This window comes from Leuciscus leuciscus (genome assembly GCF_965113295.1).
Source record: "Leuciscus leuciscus genome assembly, chromosome: 20".
In the NCBI taxonomy this organism is placed as follows: domain Eukaryota; kingdom Metazoa; phylum Chordata; class Actinopteri; order Cypriniformes; family Leuciscidae; genus Leuciscus; species Leuciscus leuciscus.
The window spans coordinates 7,232,112-7,251,906 of record NC_138744.1 but is presented as its reverse complement, the minus strand read 5'-3'; the positions used below and the strand labels follow the sequence as shown (position 1 = coordinate 7,251,906).

General features: G+C 38.3%; 1 protein-coding gene across 2 annotated transcripts in view; it reads right to left on the bottom strand.

Moving 5' to 3' along the window:
* The window catches only part of LOC309483452 (neural-cadherin), a 118,873-nt gene that overhangs the window by 60,935 nt on the left and 38,143 nt on the right, over positions 1-19,795 (bottom strand). For both annotated transcript variants that reach the window (XR_014200573.1, XM_082149289.1), the window contains exon 2: positions 383-571. Coding sequence is in view for 1 of the 2 variants with exons in the window: in XM_082149289.1 (XP_082005415.1) it covers positions 383-571 (189 nt within the window). In the remaining variant the exon portion in view is untranslated. The remainder of the gene's footprint in view (positions 1-382; positions 572-19,795) is intronic.

Sequence of the window (19,795 nt, the reverse complement as noted above, 5' to 3'; positions counted from 1 at the left end):
CAGTAACCAACTGGCTAATGAAAAAGGCATGTCATTGCCATTGTTTCAAAATAAAAGCGTGTCTATGGTGTTCATTACGATTTCAAGGCAACTCCATCCCATGAAAAGAAAATTTTACAAAAAACTTTAAACATCCTGTCAGTACATTCCTAAGTCTGTGAATTTCTCTCGCAAACCTAAGCTGAGTGTGTTAGCTGCTAAACCATTTGAGTTTCAAGCATAAACAATGCATTGGGTTAAAATTATTGATCATGTAATGCATGTCTGCATGTGAGGCATCAGTCTAATTCCCTTTCTATCTAAAGTGGGGCAGCGTTGTTTCTGGCAGCATGATTGTATTGACAGTTTTCCGATGATTAAAGCGTCTGCCCATTCAACCCACCATCAACCAATAGGAAGTGAGCTGTTCCCACTGAGCCATCGCCAGTTCGGGCCACAAGCTTGTAGACCACAGAGCCAGCACCAGTGTCAGGGCCCACAGCTGCCAGGTAGGGATAGGGGAACATGGCCCACTGCAGATCTGACAGGTTGGAGAGGGTCAGAGTCAGCCGGCACAGGTACCATTCATCCACTTGAGAGAGAGAGAGAGAGAGAGAGACAAACATGTTTTGAATTATTAAAGAAATGCATCACATCCTAAAAACTCCTTTATAGCTCTTTTGCACATAACTTTTTTGCATATATGGTATATATATACCATTGATATAGATAGATTCACTATATGCTGTTTTCATAGCATTCAGTTGGCACGTTTGTTTGAAGGACAGCATTGAGCAGGATGTGGAATTATGTATTTTGTCAATAAAAAAAAAAAAAAAAAAATGTATCCAACTAATCGATTATCCAATAATTGTTAGTTGCAGCCCTAGATATTGTAGAAGTCTGCAATTTATTGTACAGATTTTTAAAAAAAATGTATGCATTACAATACAGAAAATATGGCAACAAGAACTGCAAGATGATAATTCAAACTCTTAAATAAAATAAATAAAAATATTTAAATTATTTGAAAATAATAATAATAATTAGGGGATCAACGATACATTGTTATATCGAGATATAAAAATACGACGATATGTATCGTTGATGTTTATAAAACATGTCTATAATTTAGTTCCTCTAAACTAGATCCAAGATCAAAAATCTTAATTGTAAAAATAATAAACTGAGTGGTCTAATCCAAATCCAAGTCTTTTGAAGAGACACAATGGCTTTATATGATGAACAGATTTACAATGACGCACATACTGTACTAAACATGGATGTATCAAATGCTTGCGATTGCTTCGAATACGTGCGAAGACAACATGAGAGTGAGTAAATACAGAATTTTAATTTTTGGATGAACTAACCATTTACAGTTTGGGAAAAGTCATTTTGACATGCGTTCCACCTCTTGTGATTTATTGCATTGATCATCTGAAGCACATATGCGCTGCCAGAATGGCATTATTGTGGTTGTACATATTTGACGAAAACAGGTATAAGACAAAAACAGGCACAAAACACAGCATTTATTCAAATGAGATGAGCAAGAACATGAGCAACCGATCCATCCAACCATAGGCCCTAATGAGAAAAATTCAAGGCCTGTCATCTTCCCTCTCATGATACTCTTCTTGTTTTATCACTTTCATTGTTTTATTTTTGGAGGATGCTCATAACGCTGTTCATAATCTCTGTAATCTCAGCAAAAAATCCAAAACACATCTACCAGGCCAGAGTGTTGTGTTTGTAGCCCCTGAAAGCACATCTTCTAATCTCAATACTAGCGAAAAGAGCAGGAGGGATAGAGAAAGCCTTCAGCCACCCTGAGTTCAGTGACGCCTCTCGGCTTCAGACTCATTCAGCCCGAGGACGCTCGGCTAAAAGAGAGAAATGACATTTCTGTAGAACACGTCATCTCTGACTTCGCCTGTATGTCCTGAGGAAGATTGCTGTCAGAGACATGATCCGCTCCCTCAGACGGCCTCGGAAGATCAGACAGAGAAAGAAAGGACTTAACAGAACAGAAATATCTTTTTAGGGGTGTTTGTGTGTTCTCTTTTCTCTGTTGTTTGCTAGTTTCCAGACTTGCACTGTGTTGTTTTTGGCATTTCACGCAAAAGTGAGACAACAGTGAGAATAAGAAGAAACTTCACTTCTAAGCATCTTGTCAAGAGGGAACAGACTACCGTTACCCTCACTTCCTGTCTTTTCATAGCCACGCTTTGGAGTATGTCATAAGAGAGTGATCGAGGGAGATGCAAGGAAAAGACGAAAGACACAACGAGAGCAAAAGAGATGCAAGGGTCGGGGGTTTGGGTGACTTGCCACTATGTTTCCCTGTCTCTTGTGTTGTCAGGATGTGAGGCGATTGTGGAGACCTTGTGCAAATGGATGGACTGGAGGTCACGTTGAACAGACAGTCAAATAGATAAAACCACATCAATGCCAGCCGAGCAAAAACACAAACCAACAAAACCCCACAGATCACTGCACATGTTAAAGTCAACAAAAAGTGACATTCTCTATGCAAATACATGTAAATCCTGTTAATGTTGCTGCTGGTGTAATCAAATTCTGTGTCTGTCCACTTGCCGCTGTGATTCACTGACGTTTGAAGATAATACAGATAAATTATCAGTGGTCTACATGACTGAACCTAGCAAGATGTATGCTAAATACATTCATAAACAGAAACAGAATCATAATGTCTTACTGAATAATATTTTATTATATTTTTATATTCCGGAAACTTTCAAAAGCTGACATAAACTCATGGGCATCAATCATTTTACTGAAGACTTGCTGTCTAACGCAGTGTCTAAACCGGACAGTTGTCGTGTCGCGCCGCAACAGCCTGCAGTTGTCTACACTAGACGAGACAAAGCGACCATTGCAAATCCATTTGTTCTTTGTATAAGAAGTAGCGTGAGTGCTTGAAGTACGTCAGAAACAGAATGGGGCATCAGTTTACAGTTGGGAATTTGTCGTGTCGCGCCGCATCCAGTGTAGACAGTATTTCTAATTATAATTGATCAATTCCTGCTTGTCGCATCATGTTGCACCGCACATGGTGTAAGAATAAAATAATTATTACCTTACGATCCATCTGTTTTCAAATGCACATCATTTAAATATCACAACATTGATGTCTGTGCACAATACACAGTAGTATTTATGAGAAGCAGAGGTCCAGGGAGTGCAAGCATTTCCTGGAAAACCCACACTACCGAATGTTTTGAATGCGTCATCGCTTCCCAAGAAGAGGGTGAAACTGCGGCCTGAGTGGCTTCAACATGCCGTCTGTCAGAAATGATAACGTACACATAACGCACGCAAATATAAATTTGTTCACCACTCGCTTAAATTGAATCAGAATGATCAGGGAACTGAGTGAAATACTTCACACTGCATGTTAAAGAGAATAAACGCCAATCCAATTGAAAAACTTCACCGGGTTAGTAAACATCGCTCAACATATGTTGGTTTTGACGGACATTTTTTATGCATGAACTACGCATTCTGATTTTGACATTCTTGATTTGAAAAAAATTATATTCTTGACTGATTTTTTTCATAATTTTAGCAATAGATGAACTGTTCAATGAGTGAGCCTGAGATGAGTCCCTGTAGTCGTCCAATTTGACTCCCATATGCTGATGTATATAGGCTATATATTATTAACTTGACTTGGTGATTTTTACAAAATGTACTTTGATCACTATCTTCTGAGTGGTTTAAAAGGTTATGGCAATAATCAAAGTTTGATAAAATGTTTAAATTTCAAATAAAAGATGATTTGTTACATTTAATTACCCCATAGCAGATAGCAGATATGTGTGTGTGTGTGTGTGTGTGTGTGTGTGTGTGTGTGTGTGTGTGTGTGTGAGAGAGAGAGAGATAAATGTTGTATGTAATGTAAAATGAGAAGACACTGTTTGTGTACATTAGAGGCTCTACATCTTTAAGTCTTTAAAGATGCACATTCTCCACGTAGACACAGACCTTAGAAACGACCCTTCCTACCTCACACTGTGCTCTGTGTGCAGCCCAACACTGCAGTGGCCTAAAGGTCCAACAGATGTGGATCAAAACCCAGCGGCCAACACCCACACCTGAGAGGCTAATGGGCCACAGGCTTAATCAACAAAACCTCCAGCAGGGAGAGGGCAGTCCAAGGGACACCCGAGGAACTCTGGCCAGGCTTTCAACAGAGGGATCTCTACAGCTGTCACAGTATCACCACATCCTGAAGAAAGATAAACACCCCTTGGACAGGGAGAATGAGAGAGGGAGGAAAGTGAAGGGTAAAAAAAAAAGCCTTTTAGCTAGGATGGAAATAACAAGGCCAAATGGTAACGAAAGGAGGAGTTTTTTTTTTAATTCGTTTCATGACTGGGCATTTTGCTCTTTGTTTCAAAATAACACTGGAATCCCAACTGGGATCTCTTTCTCGCTCTGTGCATGAAACACAATGAAACAACTGCTTGATCGTTTCGGCATCGCAGTTTGCTAGTTTAGATAACGTGAGAAAAAAATCTGAGGAGAAAGCGCAAAGGCCTTTGTGCATTTGTTTATGCCTCACTAATCCAAGCTAAGCCTGGATGGCGGTGAAGCAAAGCATTGGATATAATATGCTCCATGTATAAATAGCTGGTGAATTTCATCTAAGTCCACCCAAAGCTCTGTACTAATTTGAATATCAATACAGAAGATGTCACGGATTGTTGTGTTAAAAAAAAGAAAAAGAAAAAGAAAGAAATGGTACGTGCAGTGTTTGTGTTGTGTTTTCGGCCTAATTTGGTGTACGGTAATTTGACGACAGTATATAACATAAGCCGATGCTGAAAATTAGATACCATTCAAAAAGACTTAAAATCGTCATCAGCTGCATTGAACATGTGCCACTTTTCTTTTTTTAGCATGTTTGTCTGCATCTAAAAAAGCAACTCAAAGGCACTAGATTATCAGGAGAATGCAATGTATTGCCTTTGAGTGGATACGGACTGCTGAATCAATGTTGATTCACCATGAGCGCAAGAGACAAACGACAGAGGAAAATTGCATTGCTTTGAGTTTGCTCTTCCATAATTAATAACAGATAAAATTTATGCTTCATTTATGTATCTGCTTTTAGTCTCAAATCTTTGGATAATAAAGCTCAGATTATTTGGTTTTGGAAGAATTTGGAAGAATGACAACAAAAATTCTGGAGAAGCAGAAGCAAAAGAAATTATGAAAAAACACCATCAAATTATTATATAATATTTTCAAATTATCTGAAGACTGGAATTAAAGTAATATATTAAATATTAATTTGAATTAAAGAAAAAATAGTGGTGCATGAATTAAATGATTGAATGAGTTGTTCCTTTGAATCAGTTGATTCAGTCAGCAAAACCTGTTTGAATGATTCATTTTTTTTTTTTTTTTTTTTTTTTCTTGAGTTCAACTGACTGTTCAATGATCCAGTCAAAGATAACGTTGGCATAAAACAGAAACGGCAATAGTCTTCTCTTTTTTGACATGTATCTGATTGAAATGTAGGGCGGGACTTGATTTTGTCCATGGGGAATTGATTTGTTGTGGTCAGAGGTGGAAAGAGTACTGAAAATTTGTACTCAAGTACAAGTACCGTTACATTGCTGAAATAATACTCAATTACAAGTAAAAGTACTGGTGTCAAAAAAGTAATTAAGTAAAAGTACAAATTACTCTTCTCAAAAACTACTCGGAGTACTAGTTACTAATTACTTTTTAGCTGGCGATAGTTAATGCATTACCAATAAAAATATACAACCAAATCATAGATTTATGTAGAAAATAGCTACTTTTAACACATTTTTACCTTATTGTCGAAGGACATTAATTAGTGGATACTGGAATTTCTAACTTCAATATGACACCTTGAAATATGTCAATATTCAGTAGGCCTAGCCTATAATTTTTAATACCATCGGGAAAACTACTACATACTAAATATTTTAATATCTACATTTTTGTCCATCCATTTTGTCAAGGCAATCATTATTTTCAAGCATTGAAAAGCACAACACTCATTGTAACAGTAATCTATTTGAATGGAAAAGTTTAATTCAAGTCTTCTGAAGAGACACGTCCACTTTATAAGGAGAGATTTTAATTCAGGCTTTTGTTTACATATTTAAACATTGATCAATAACCATTACAATAATCTAATATTTACTCACTCAGTGTATTTGTCTTTACAATAGGGTAACGTGAACTGTTGCAATAGCTCACACACAGCACGAGGAAGCTTGATTTCAATTCAAACTGAATTTAATTTGCAAAAAGACTAGATTTTTCATAACTTTTGACAGCGTTTAATTCAAGAGCATGGAGAGATTGGAGCTGGACGTCATTTGAGTCTGCAGTGAGAACCACTTGGAGAGATTCGCGATTACACATGATATGACACACAGTCCGAGAGCGCACACTCAATATCCGAGTCCAGTTCATTCGTAGCCTACATTTGAGAGCTCGCGTCCAGTTTTCTGCGATTACATGAATGTGCCCTCGCGTTATAATATTGTTCGTGACATTTGCCATTAAAATATGCCATAGAAACTTGCAGGTATTAATAAAATTATGCGTAATAGGCCTACCTGCAATCCCGCGCTGAGGGGAGGCGGGTGTGTCAAACTCGCTGTCGTTGAGATGAGAGAATGAGAACACGCAGCTGGTATCGTATTGGTGTATAGGCCAAAATGAGTATTGACAGATATTTCAGTATTGATATGTATCAAAATATAGATATTTTGACAGTACTACTATGTAGTTTGTTGTTCCAAACTTTCAGTCCAGCCATTAATCACTCTGAGCTCCTCGCCTCCTTCATGATCAGCTCTTCAAAACCTGCTGCGACTGCGGCGGCTTTCATTCAGGCCAAATATCAGGGGTTTTATTGGTCCGTTTACGATCGAATATTTTTATTGGCTACCGAAATGCCATTCAAAGATTTGAATATCAATTCAAATTGTACTCAGTAACGAAATGTGATTTTACAAGTAGCGAAGTAGATTACTTAGCTTAATATGTACTTGAGTACAAGTAAAATTACAGATTTAAAAATATACTCAAAAAAGTACAAGTACCCCAAAAAACGACTTAATTACAGTAACGTGAGTAGTTGTAATTCGTTACTTCCACCTCTGGTTGTGGTTTGATATTGTTGCTCATGTGAAAGATTGTCTAGCCCTGGCACTGAAAGACATGTAATCAGAGAAGAGATGTTGGATAAAGACAAAGAATTGGCCATTTTGATTTCATGGTGACTTTAAAATTTGTGCCATTGTTGGTCTGTTTGGGAAGGACTACATCAGGACCAAACCAAAGAATCTGAGAAGGCAGAAAACACGTCTCAGAAACAACCTAAAACAGATGATCTGGAATTACACACACACACAGCATAGACTTGCAGAGAAAGACTTGCAGGTGTCTTGGTGAATGACAGTGTAGGCCAAGTTGTCATGGTGACTGAGATGGTGCAGGTGTCCCCCCCGAGTCAAGTCTCCGTTTTGCAGGGTTAAGTCTTTGTGACATCCAAACAGCACGCCGGTGAGCTCGCATAATTTCCTTGCCCTTGCTGGCCTGGCAGAAGCAGTTTTTGCGTTACGGTCTAAAAAGAGAGTTCTTTTCATGCTCAATTAAACACTCAACGACGTATATCTCATTGTTGTTCTGATGACATGCTTTTTCAGGGATGTAATTAAGTTTTCAAATCAGGGCCTTTGTCTTCCACTCTCTCTTTCTGTCACCCTCACTCATGAACCCCACACTGAAATTCCTCCGAGTGAGACGACTCAGAGTGAGAGAAATGCAAAAATAAAACAGATTTTTTTAAACTGAGTTCATATTGAGATTGCTGACTTTGGTACCTTGGAAAACATGAAGTTCAAACTTAGGTTTGGGAGGTTCCAAACGTAAGTTCATTCACTCCTGCCAATCATCAATTTTAGCATATATAAACAGCAGTTATTGAGCCATCTCAGCGACAATTCTTCCAGCATCCCTCCACCTCCATATCTCCTCCTCTATTCCATTATTTCTCTTTCTATGCAATGTTAGGAGGATCGAGCCTCCTTTGAGGACAGCAAGCCAAGTTCGTTTACTATTAACTAATAAGACTTGATGGTCAGGCGAACTCGTGTACTGAGCACAATTGGAGACGTTGAGATCTCTTCTAAGACTCAAAGGCTACGTTTACACTTGGCATTAACATGCGATCACTTGATCGGATCATAAGCCAATCAGGACACAGCGCGTTTACACCTGTCCACAAGTGGCTTCTGTATCTGGATAACAGATCGGATCTCGCATTCCCGCGAAAAAAAGAAAAGAATGACTCTGAATGAGTGGTGGGTTTTCTTTTAAAAACATTTTTTTTCAAATCTCGCAAAATGAGGAAGATGAAGAGGCTGCAATTACTAATAATGTGGATAGATGCCGCAATGGAAACGGTACAGAGAAACGTATGGGTTCGAGAACGTTGCCAGCTGTGGTGGGAAAAATGTGCGTTCTTTACAGAAAATGAATGGTTCTGCAACTTTCGGGTGCGAAGGCAAACATTTCAGTATATTTGTGATGTACTTCGCACTCGACTGTATCGCAAAACCACACAGCTACTTGCAGCAATTCCTGGAGAGAGGAGGGGGAATAATGACAGTGGACGGGGTTTTGTGTAACGTCCACCTGTGAATGTAAACACGATGGCTGGATTGCGTTTACATTACACTGAGATCCGATCACATGCGCCCTCGACTACCTCCGAACCTGGACACGATGATCGGATAACATTCCGATCAGAAGCGCGTTTACACTTGTCTTTTCAATGTGTATGTGGACAACATCCGGATACAGGTCGCATGTCAATGCCAAGTGTAAACGCAGCCAATGATATTAGTGAGGACATTTGATCAGTGAAAAAATTCTAAAAAGCACATAAATGTCTCACTTCATCTAATCTCTAAGTTGTCTAAAACTCTTGAGATATTAAATAGACCTCATTCATGATGAGCAAGAGAGTGCTATCTCACACTGAGCAGGGTGAAAGGACTCTATAGCTTGATGAACCAAACACCAAAATGCGCGCACACACACACAAAGGGAAAGAGAGCATGGTCGTTAGTGTAGGTGTGTAAGTGTGCATACTAATCTGTAGGCAGTAATAGAGGGCAGTGTGTGACAGATAGGGCCTTATTATTGAAGTACTGTGTGTGTGTTTGTAGACTGTGGGGGCTGTTCTGACCCAGCCAAAGCACGAAAGCACAGCGCATCCTAATTAATGATCTCGCATTGTGGCCCACTTTTATTAATATCATCACCCTGACACTGTTCATAAATGCACATCACTGTATAATACACCTTCATTGATAGCAAACCATAAATTTGTTCATTTTACACTACTGTTCAAAAGTTTGGGGTCAGTTTTCTGATTAACTGGTTTAACAAAGCAGAATTGAAATCTTTCCAAGCACCCTCTTGGGTACATATATATCTGTTTTGGAGTCACTGATTTATAATGTCAAAAGCATAGTAATACAAGTAATATTTTATCCACTTCTCTCTGAAACATGTTTTACAGGGAGATATCTACCACAAAAGCCACTTTTAACATTCTGCTTCTCTCCTCCGCTCTCATTTAGACACAGTTGTTGAAAAAGAAACACAATTCAGACACACGCTTCCACACATCATACACATTCACAAAGTTTCCTGCAGGTTAATTAAGCCCATTTTTCACCGCTGATGAGAGCATGTAGAGAGAGAGATGAGGGGAGGAACTAAACACATATAATTATGTTTCCTCTGTTCTGTTGATTTCAAACCGACATCTGTGTGGGATGTTCTTACACACAAACACACGCACACACACACACACACACACACACACACACACACATACACACACACACACGCACACACACACACACACACACGCACACGCACACACACGCACACACACACACACACAGTCCTTGTCTCTCACTGACGAATGCAACTGTTCTATTCTCTTCTATGTTGTTTCAAAGCTTGGGCATGTTATATATTTCATACACTGTCATCTGAAATACAAGCAATACTACACCAGGAGGGAAAAGGAAAACAGACTCTCAAATAAAAGAGAGAGCGCAGTGGAACTCTTACACGGAGGAGAGAAACCAGACATATAAATGCAACAACACGACTAAGAGATAGATCCTCCATCTTAGTGATGTGTTTTCTCTTTCTCTCTCGCTACCCTTTTTTCCACTTGCTGTTTATTTCCTTTTCATTTCAGCAACTGAGATCTGATTGAAAGCCCCGAGGCTGTTTGTGGACGCACATTCTCACTCCACAGTGAAATACAGCAGGAGTCGCCATTCAGGACAGCACAACGCTGATCTAAAACCACAAATACATTCACAAACACGCATGCGCCCCCCTAAACTGGTCACAAACCGTTCCTTCTTTCAATGGCGACTGAAACCATATCCTAAAAATAAAGTCAAGTCACCTTTATTTATATAGCGCTTTATACAATACAGATGGTTTCAAAGCAGCTTTACACGGATAAACATAAAAATAATGATGCCAAAGAGCTGTAAAGCAGTTCTAAAAAGAAAATAGTGTCATTGTTTAGCTGAGGTCAGTTCAGCATTGATTCAGTTCCGTTCAATAACTGTGTAAAGATCATCAAATATGAAATGAACTCATTCAGCTATGAAGCAGTGCAGTAGAAAACAGTGATGTCATTGTCCAGCTCAGTTCCGTTCTCATTCAATAGTGTCAGTACAGTCAAATCAATAATATTACTGAATATTATGTGCTCCCAACTAAGTGAGCCAGTGGAACCCAAACTCATTCGGTAACAGAAATGGAGGGAAAAAAGCCTTGAGAAAACAGGCTCAGTCAGGGTCCTCCTCTGGCCAAACGAACCAACATGGTGTGGTTATGATTCCAGGCTGCATCACAAGTCAGATTTTGGATTAGTATCATTCAGAAAATGTCATCCAGTTCCTTCAACTTGAAGATTGAGAAATCATTCAGCAATGAACCATTTTCATTAATTTTCTCTGTATCAAGGCTCTTCAGTTGGTTAAATGGCTCATTGGAGACAAATGGTTGACCGACTAAATTACACGCAGGTGGAGACCTAACTGAGCTGGTAGACAATCTTAGTCAAGGACCCTGACTGAAAAACTAGATCATACAAAATCACTGCCCATACGGAAATGTAATATATGTACATATATGTCCCTATATCCCGAGTAATGTTGTCTATATATATATATATATTTCCGTATGGGTGTAGTTATAGTTGGGGTTTGACATGTTGGCAGGTTTGTTGCTGGTGTAGCTGAGCCCATTACCGTAATCAGCCAACTAAACCATGTGTCCATATCAGACCAGCTTGGACCAGCTACCATGTTTCAAAGCACAGCTTTCAAAAAACAGACCCGGTTTTCCAACAGAGGGTCAAAGTGAAGTGATGTCTATCAGTAGTGATGAGTAAATCAGCTGGGATTAAGACACTGTCTGACCACAGAGAAAGGGAAATAAAGAGAGATATATAGTAAAAGGCTTAGAAACATGGAAGGCAAGCACCTTTCTCTTACCACTCGTGTGCGAATCAAAGGCCAGTCAGCACAACACAGAAACTCAATTAGAGGCTCTGCATGTGTGTGCAAGGGTTACGGCTGCTGAGTCCTAAGGTGAGATAATGACCACGATCAGCACCAGCACACACCTCTGAAAGGAAGCCTGCCAGTGGGCACACACTCACTCTCTCACTCTCCTGGAGCCGTTATATCAAAGGACGTCTCATTACCTCTGATGTGCTCCAACTCAGACCTGGAGTCATTAAAGGGCAAGAGAACTCCTCTATGTCCCCTCGCACACACTCCGTGGTAAGTCTGGGCAGTGTGAAACCAAAAAGAGGAAGGTGGCTCTTGTTGCGCCAACTGGTCAGAACAGTCAAGTCTGCACTGTCCAACCTTGTCTGACATGTTCTTATGTGACACCTGCCATTCAATTTCCATTCGTTTCACTGTAGGTTAAAATAGTGGTCCTCAATTGTTTTTGGTGATGCCCTCCTTTGAAAAAAGAAAACAATAGTGCTCACCACATCTTAAAAACATTGAATAGTTAAAAAATATATATATTTATATAATTTTTTACAATATATCATTTTGGTAACACTTTAGTTTAGGGTCCAATTCTCACTATTATATGACACAATATAAATAGGCTAATGTTCATCAAGGCTGCATTTATTTAATCAAAAGTACAGTAAAAAAAAAAAAGTACAGAAAAACCCTTATTGCAATTTAAAATAACCATTTCCTATTTTAATACATTTTATAATGTAATTTAGTCCTGTGATGACAAATCACTCCAGTCTTCAGTGTCACAAGAGACTTCAAAAATAATTGTAATACTTTGATTTGGTGCTTATGAAAATTTTTTATCATCAATTTAGCAAAAAAATTTGCAGCTTATTATTTTTTCTGGAAACCGTGAAACATTTTTTTCAGGGTTCTTTGATGAATAGAAAGTTCAAAAGAACAGCATTCATTTGAAAATATGAAAAAATATATATATTTTAAAAAACTATAAAAACTGCCTGTTCTTCAAGTTTTCACTGTTTTGTTATACTTTGTGTCATTAGGCTTACATTGCTCAATTTTTTTTCAGTGAATTTGCTGTGTTGCCAAAATACACAAAAACATTTAATAATAAAAAAAATAGTATACCATGGTATACAATACATTAAAAATAAATAAACAAGCAGTGACACTGCTTTAGGGGGTTCACACAACACTGGCTTACACCCCACAAAACCACTGGGTTAAAGCGCTACAGCAAGGGCATCTGTTTACCACAACGCACCATCAATATGTGATCAAAGGCCTGTGCCCTCCAACGAGAGACTGTTTTCGTCTCAGGTTGTTCGCACACATCATCTCACACATCAATGTGTTTTATTTCCCACATGGCATAGATGTGCTCTGCAGAACTCGGCTGGATCTATGAGATACCTGATCCTGGATCCATCTTTCCACTCTCCCCTTTACTACGAGGAATTAAATCGATCGCTTGGGTTGTGAGGAATGGACAAACCCCAAGCAGCGTCTTTCGCTTTGATGCTGCCGCTGAAACTTCGGTTTCATTTCGCCTCTGCAGAAACTCAATTACTTTGGTGGAGTCTGACAGGCTTTACTGAAGAGAGGACCATGGGAAACATTTTCAAATTGATGTCAGGAGAACTGCAGGCACCCTTCCACAGTTGAGATCTGCTTGGTCTCTCCCACTCAATTAATCTAAAGTGACTTTAGTTTACAGACTAAGTTCTCTGCTCCATTTGCTTTTTCTGCCCCTTCATCAGAATGGGCCGCACTGTGTTCAGTGGTGACCATGTGGGAAAAGTCATATTAAATGAGTCAATCTGTTCATTACAAAAGCTGACTCTGTCCTTGTCACTACTGGGGTTTAGCAAGACACATCTCTTTCCATATGATCTCAAAGCAAGCAAGATTCCTCTGACAAGATATCCTATAGGAAAGACAACTCTTAATAAGATCTTGTTAACATCTCAATTGTTTCTCTTAGACAGTGAGGAGATTAAATAAAGAGCAAATGGAGACTTCTGCTTTTCAGATATTTCTTTAAAAGAAGAAAAGACTCTAGCAATCTGACATTTCTCATGTAGGCTAGCCTAGAGGTTCAATAATGTCTCAAACTGTGTTCAGATTTGCCCAGACACCAAAAGTCTGCAATCAAAAGTCTGAGATCTCAGTTTGAACTCAAATATTTCACATTCAATTATTTCATGGTCAAATAATCCATACTAATCCATTCTAATTGTCAAGGAAACATCTGAGACAAAGTTGACTGAAACTAACAGTTTTAGAAGTAACAGAGACCAATAAACGGAGCAATTCCAAGAGGGTCCTCACACCATCGGTGCTCGGGCCCTAATAAGATCTCCTGAGTTATGAAAGAGCGAGATCTGAGCAGTAAACGGTTCCTTTCGGATATATATATATATATATATATATATACACAGTACTGTGCAAAAGTCTTAGGCATGTTAATATCTTAACTAAATCCAGAAGAACTGCGGGAACGTCTCCAAGATGCTTGAAGAAACCTTCCTGCAAAGCTACCTGAAAAACTATGCACAAGTGTACCTGGAAAAAAGCCGTTTTAAATGCAAAGGGTCGTTACACCATATATTGATTTGAATTAGTTAATAGAAGTTAAATCATAAATAAATTCAATTTGTGATTTTATTTTTGAAAGCATTCTCACTTTACAGCATTTTAACACAAGTGCCAGTACTTTTCACAGTACTGTAGCTTTGCAGGAAGGTTTCTTCAAGCATCTTGGAGACGTTCCCACAGTTCTTCTGGATTTAGTCTGTCTCAGTTTTTTCTGTTTCTTCATGTAATCACAGACGGACTCGATGATGGTGAGATCAGATCATAATCAGATGTTGTCAGATTCCTTGTGCATACAGAAATCTCACTGGATTATTACAATTAATGGCAAAAAGAATGTTTGGAAATGTAAACTGATATTTCCTACTGACACTACAGCAAAAGATATAAATAACTGACTTAAAACCATTTAAGGGGCTAAGACTTAACATGCCTAAGACTTTTGCAGAGTACTGTATATATATTTATATATATATGTGCGTGTGTGTGTGTGTGTGTGTGTGTGTGTGTTTACAGTGTATTTCATCAAAAAGCACCACACTAGCAATAAGAAATGTGACTCAGTAAGCTCCATGTGCAATAGCGAAATAGTCTCATCGGATGCTTTTAAATGCTCCAGTGGGTACGACAGTCAGTACCTACAGCTTATTCAGACAAATAAATCTGTCTGTTCTTTAGGGAGTTTAATTTCTTCGTAATGTAAGACAGGTGTGATGGAAGGAAAGGCTCAGTCCATGCGGAGTACTTAATTGTGAATGGCAAAGATAAAATGAGCGGAAGAACGATGGTAAAAAAAAAGCTGTTCTCGTCGAGCTTAATATTCCAAACTGCATGTAATAATACAGCTGTTTTTAAACCCTATAAACCACCTCAAAGACATAAGAAAAATGGAGACAGAGAGTGTGTAGACTCAAGAAGTTAGCATATAGTACTTCCCATTTTCCACATTACACCCTCAGGACACACTCAATAATTCACCAGTCCTCACATTTACAATAACGGGTCCCTGAATAAGACTATTTTCAATGTGGTTTTCATCATCAAGCAAATGTCTCAGATCCACATTTCATAAGCTCTGTGGAAATCGACCAATCTAAAACATGGAAACTGTCAGTTAAATAATGAATATCTGAGAACTTTTGTTCAGCATTAAAAAATAAAGCCCTAAAAAATTGATGCGAGGGCTCATATCATATTTATGATTTATGCCAGGAAATTTCTTTAAAAAAGCCACAATCAGAGGTTTTGTGCTGCAGTGTGTGTGTGGTTTCATTACGTCAATATCATGAAGCTTGAAGAAGAAAGGGAAGCTTTGGTACAGGATGGGAACTGGATCTTCTCAGGCTTGGACTAAATGGACAATGAGGAACTCTCTGAACATCCCGTGGATTATGTTTTTTATTGCTCAACTACTGACACATTTCTAAATGCAACAACTGGGTATGCATAAATATTAAAATACTGGCTGATACCAATAAGTTATTTATACTTTTAATTTTATGTTCAATAACCGATAAATGTCAGATATTACAATTTTATCTAAATAAAACATTAAACACTAAAATAAATGGTTTAAAGTGACTTTAGTCATCAAAAATGATAATGTACAGTGTTAAAAATGGATATTCATTTTGAAATTTGCTTAAGATTACATTTAATAGTGTTATTAAATTAGTGTTTTTTTTTAAGATGAACTTAAAGTGAGCAAGGAATTTATTTTGAATAAAAAAATTATATTTTTTTAAATGTATTGAATTAAAAAAACAATATTAATTGCTGAAAAAAAAAAAAAACTTCAATATCGGCCGATAATAATTAATATGGTACTGATATATTATGCATCCTTGGCAACCACATGGAAAGCATCTGTAGTTAGAAGCGGTTGCATTTACATTACTTGTGTAGAGTATGCAAGTCTTCAAACTAACGTCCCTGTCTGTCTCTCCATCTGTCCGTTAACCTCTCACTATATTTGTGAGCAAACATTCATTAAACTTCCAGCAGGGCTGTCGACCATTAGGCTCGGTCTCAGGATAAAGCTTGTTAACGGCTCCACGTTCTGCTGTGTTAAACACAGGCCACGCACAAAGCATTCTGCGCAAGCACATGCAAATGCATGTTAAGTCATGCAAATGAGGAGCATAATTGCTGTTCTTTGTTTGAAATGTGCATTTCAGGGCTCAACGTTTCCACAGAAAACAACAGAAGAGAGAGAGAGAGACTGAATGAGAGAGTGAGAAAGAGATTTGCTCTTCATTATTCATTAGCGAATCATATGTCTGGCTAGATTTATGATGCTGCAACATGAGAACAAACAAAGTGGATCCTTTCGTCACTCATGCACAGCGCACTACAAAAAAGACAAAAAATGATGGAAAACATGTAAAGTGCAGGATTTGAGCCAAAACATCATTCCAATTTAACGATAGCAATTATACACACAGATAATGACCCAAAGCCCTCAGAAACCCAAGGAGGGCTTGTGTGCTCTTAAGAAAGCTCATTTCCTCAAGGCTGAATGTGCTTGTATTTGTCTTTAACCCCTGTTGAGGCTACACTCTCTCTTTTGAATGGAGAAGTGCCATGCTGGAATGAGTCAGCGTACGTTGGTCTGGTTGAGCTTAGTGGCAAATCCTAACAAAACTTCCAGCCATTCATTCAGCCCCCGGAGTCCCCGCAGGGAAATCGCGGAGCTCCACCGCCAACATTCCCATGTTCCATTCAGGTGAAATACTCCCCTCCGTGTCTAGATTTTCCACTCAAGTGATTCTGTGAAGAAGTGGCACACCGAGCTGGATGGGACCTTGGCACACCCGCTGGGATAGTCTACAAAAAGCAGACGCACACATGGGCACATGAATGCCAATGTTTTCAAACACTGGAAGATGAAGAGAAAGCAGATCTGCTCGCTTTTGGAAGAGATGAAAGGTACCTACAGCTGCGCCGCAAATTAGGTTCGGGGTTGCCCTTTCTGACTGTCTGATGGAGGATTTGCCCATGTACCAAAACAAACAAATGTACCCAACCAGTGCTGTTATTGTTAATTAAAACTATTAAAATTATTTTCGATAGTTAGGAAGCTAAAATAAAATAAAATATATTAGATCTTAATAAAAAAATATTAGATGAAAAACTTGAAGTGTTACCTTGGCAGCGTAAACTGAAATTTTAAATACTAAAATGACTAACCTAAAACTGAAATAAAAATGATAATTTCGATATTTGAAATAAAGCTGAAACAAATTAAGATAAAATATAAATATAAGATGAAAAACTTAAACTTAAAAAACTTAAACATTACATTTCTAGTTTTTGTTTAAGTTTGAAAATAGAGTTGAAGTTGAAGTATTAAACTTCTAAATAAAAATAAATTAGCTATACAGAAATATAAAAACTGACAAAAGAGCTTAACAAATATACAAAAAGAAAAAAGCTGAAAATATAAAAAAATCTAATTCAAATTATTAATAAACATTGATCATACTAAAATTAGACAGTACCCTACCCCCCAACTTAACAAAACACACACAATGCTGCTCAATCTGCATCCCTGAAGAGCAAAGACATGGCTCGGTGATCAAAGCAGAAGATTTGTCTTTTTGTTTGCACAAATGGCTACCAAAATCGGCTAAATAAAGAACGCTAAGCCGGCCGTGGATTTAGGAAGGTTTGCGATTTCAAAAAGCGGACAACTTGCGAAGAGAAGCCAAACAATGACTGTGAGAATCGATAAATCTGGCCTAATCTCACTGAGCAACCACAATGGCTTCCTTTCCTACAGGAGAACAGAATCATGGGAAAGTCGTCCAAGTCTACCTCAAATTTCTGAGTTGGTTTTTATTCTCTCTCCCTTGTTTCATTCTTTTATAAGTGCATGAAGTGTGACTTCAAGACTTCAGGGCCTGTGGAGACCGAGGATTAGATTCTGGTGTTGAGTTCTCACACTGGGATCTGAGGTATGATTAAGGAAGCCTCCATCTCTGCCCCCGTCACCTCTTCTCTGTTCCCTATGAATCCCTTTCTTCTCTCTCTCTCTCTCTCTCTCTCTCTCTCTCGCATGGTCCTTTCAGCACTCACTTCTTTTTTACATTCCTCACACTTTGGCTCCGAGATATCTGACAAAGACTGCAGAGGTTTATGAAATTTAAGTCGTTGTGAGGCTCTAATCGAAAGCCTGAGTCTCCCTCCGCTTGTTTAAAGGATCTCACTGCTGGAAGGCAGCTAGATAAGAAGCAACCACTCAAACCAGCTCTCAATCGGATTTCCAGTGATAAAGTTGTTTACTTCACTCCTCTGCTCTTTTCTCCTCTCACGCTCTGACTGAAGCTGTCTAGCTTCTGAGATGCTACGGGGAAACAGAGGCAGACGAAGTTTTCGCTTAAAACAAAGACTTCAGAAAGTTGTCCACAGGCTAGACGTTTGTCTGAAATGATAGATGGTGCAGAAAAGTTTCTCTCGAGAGGACAGTTTGATACTGGAGGTCCTCGTGTGGACGTGTAGAAGAGAAAAGGGAGGAAACGAAAGATGTACCAGCGTTGGTCTCACACGTTTTCATCAGCTCTCCCTCATTTTCAAACCTGTCCATTTCTACTCAGTGACAAGACCAAAAAGACAACATGATATCAAATATGACTCTATTTACTGGACTATCCTTATAAACATCTCTGTTTGTCTTTGCTGATGTAACTAAGCCTGTGGGGCAGGATTACAACTGAAATTAATAAATGATACCATAACATATTTCAGGCTGATCAAATTGCACCCTTTTTATGTTATTTCACACTTAGTATTCTGTTTTAACATGAAGTATGAAAGTTTAATGCATTACAAATGCAGTTTCTGATCAGTAAAATGATTTTTCGCATTTTGTCTGTTTATTTTTAAGCACATAACTACTTAAAATATGCCAACACACACTCTGACTAACGTAAGTTGTAATTAAACCTTTGTATTCTATGCAATGTTCCAACACCTAGAGTCATTTGCAGTGTGTTGGTTACATAAACGTGGGTGATGAGCCAAATTACAGTGTGTAATCTAACTAGAACCTGCTGCCATGTCGTGAGCTCTATCTCATCCAGCTCATAAGCTCATGACTGTGACTCAGCGTGCGCACATACACACACTTTCATGCACACATACACACAAAAAAACAGCACAGAATACAATGTCAGGTCTTGAAATGAAACATGATCATCTTCAACTCTGGGCACTTTTGGTCCTCTCTTTAATATAATTTATTCATACTGCATATAATTCATTTTAAACAAAAGAAGATATTTTGAAAAATGTCTGTAACCAAACAGTTGATGGACCCCATTGACTTCCATAGTATTTTTTTTTCCTACTATGGAAGTCACTGGGGTCCATCAACTGTTTGGTTACCGGACATTTTTCAAAATATCTTCTTTTGTGTTCAGCAGAAAAAACTAATTCATACAGGTTTGAAACAACTTGAGGGTGAGTAAATGATGACAGAATTTTCATTTTTGGGCGAACTATCCCTTTAAAATGCACTTTTCAAGCTAACAAATTTGTCCAACATTAATGTTCAAAAGTGGACATGCATTACAGGTGAATACTGTCAT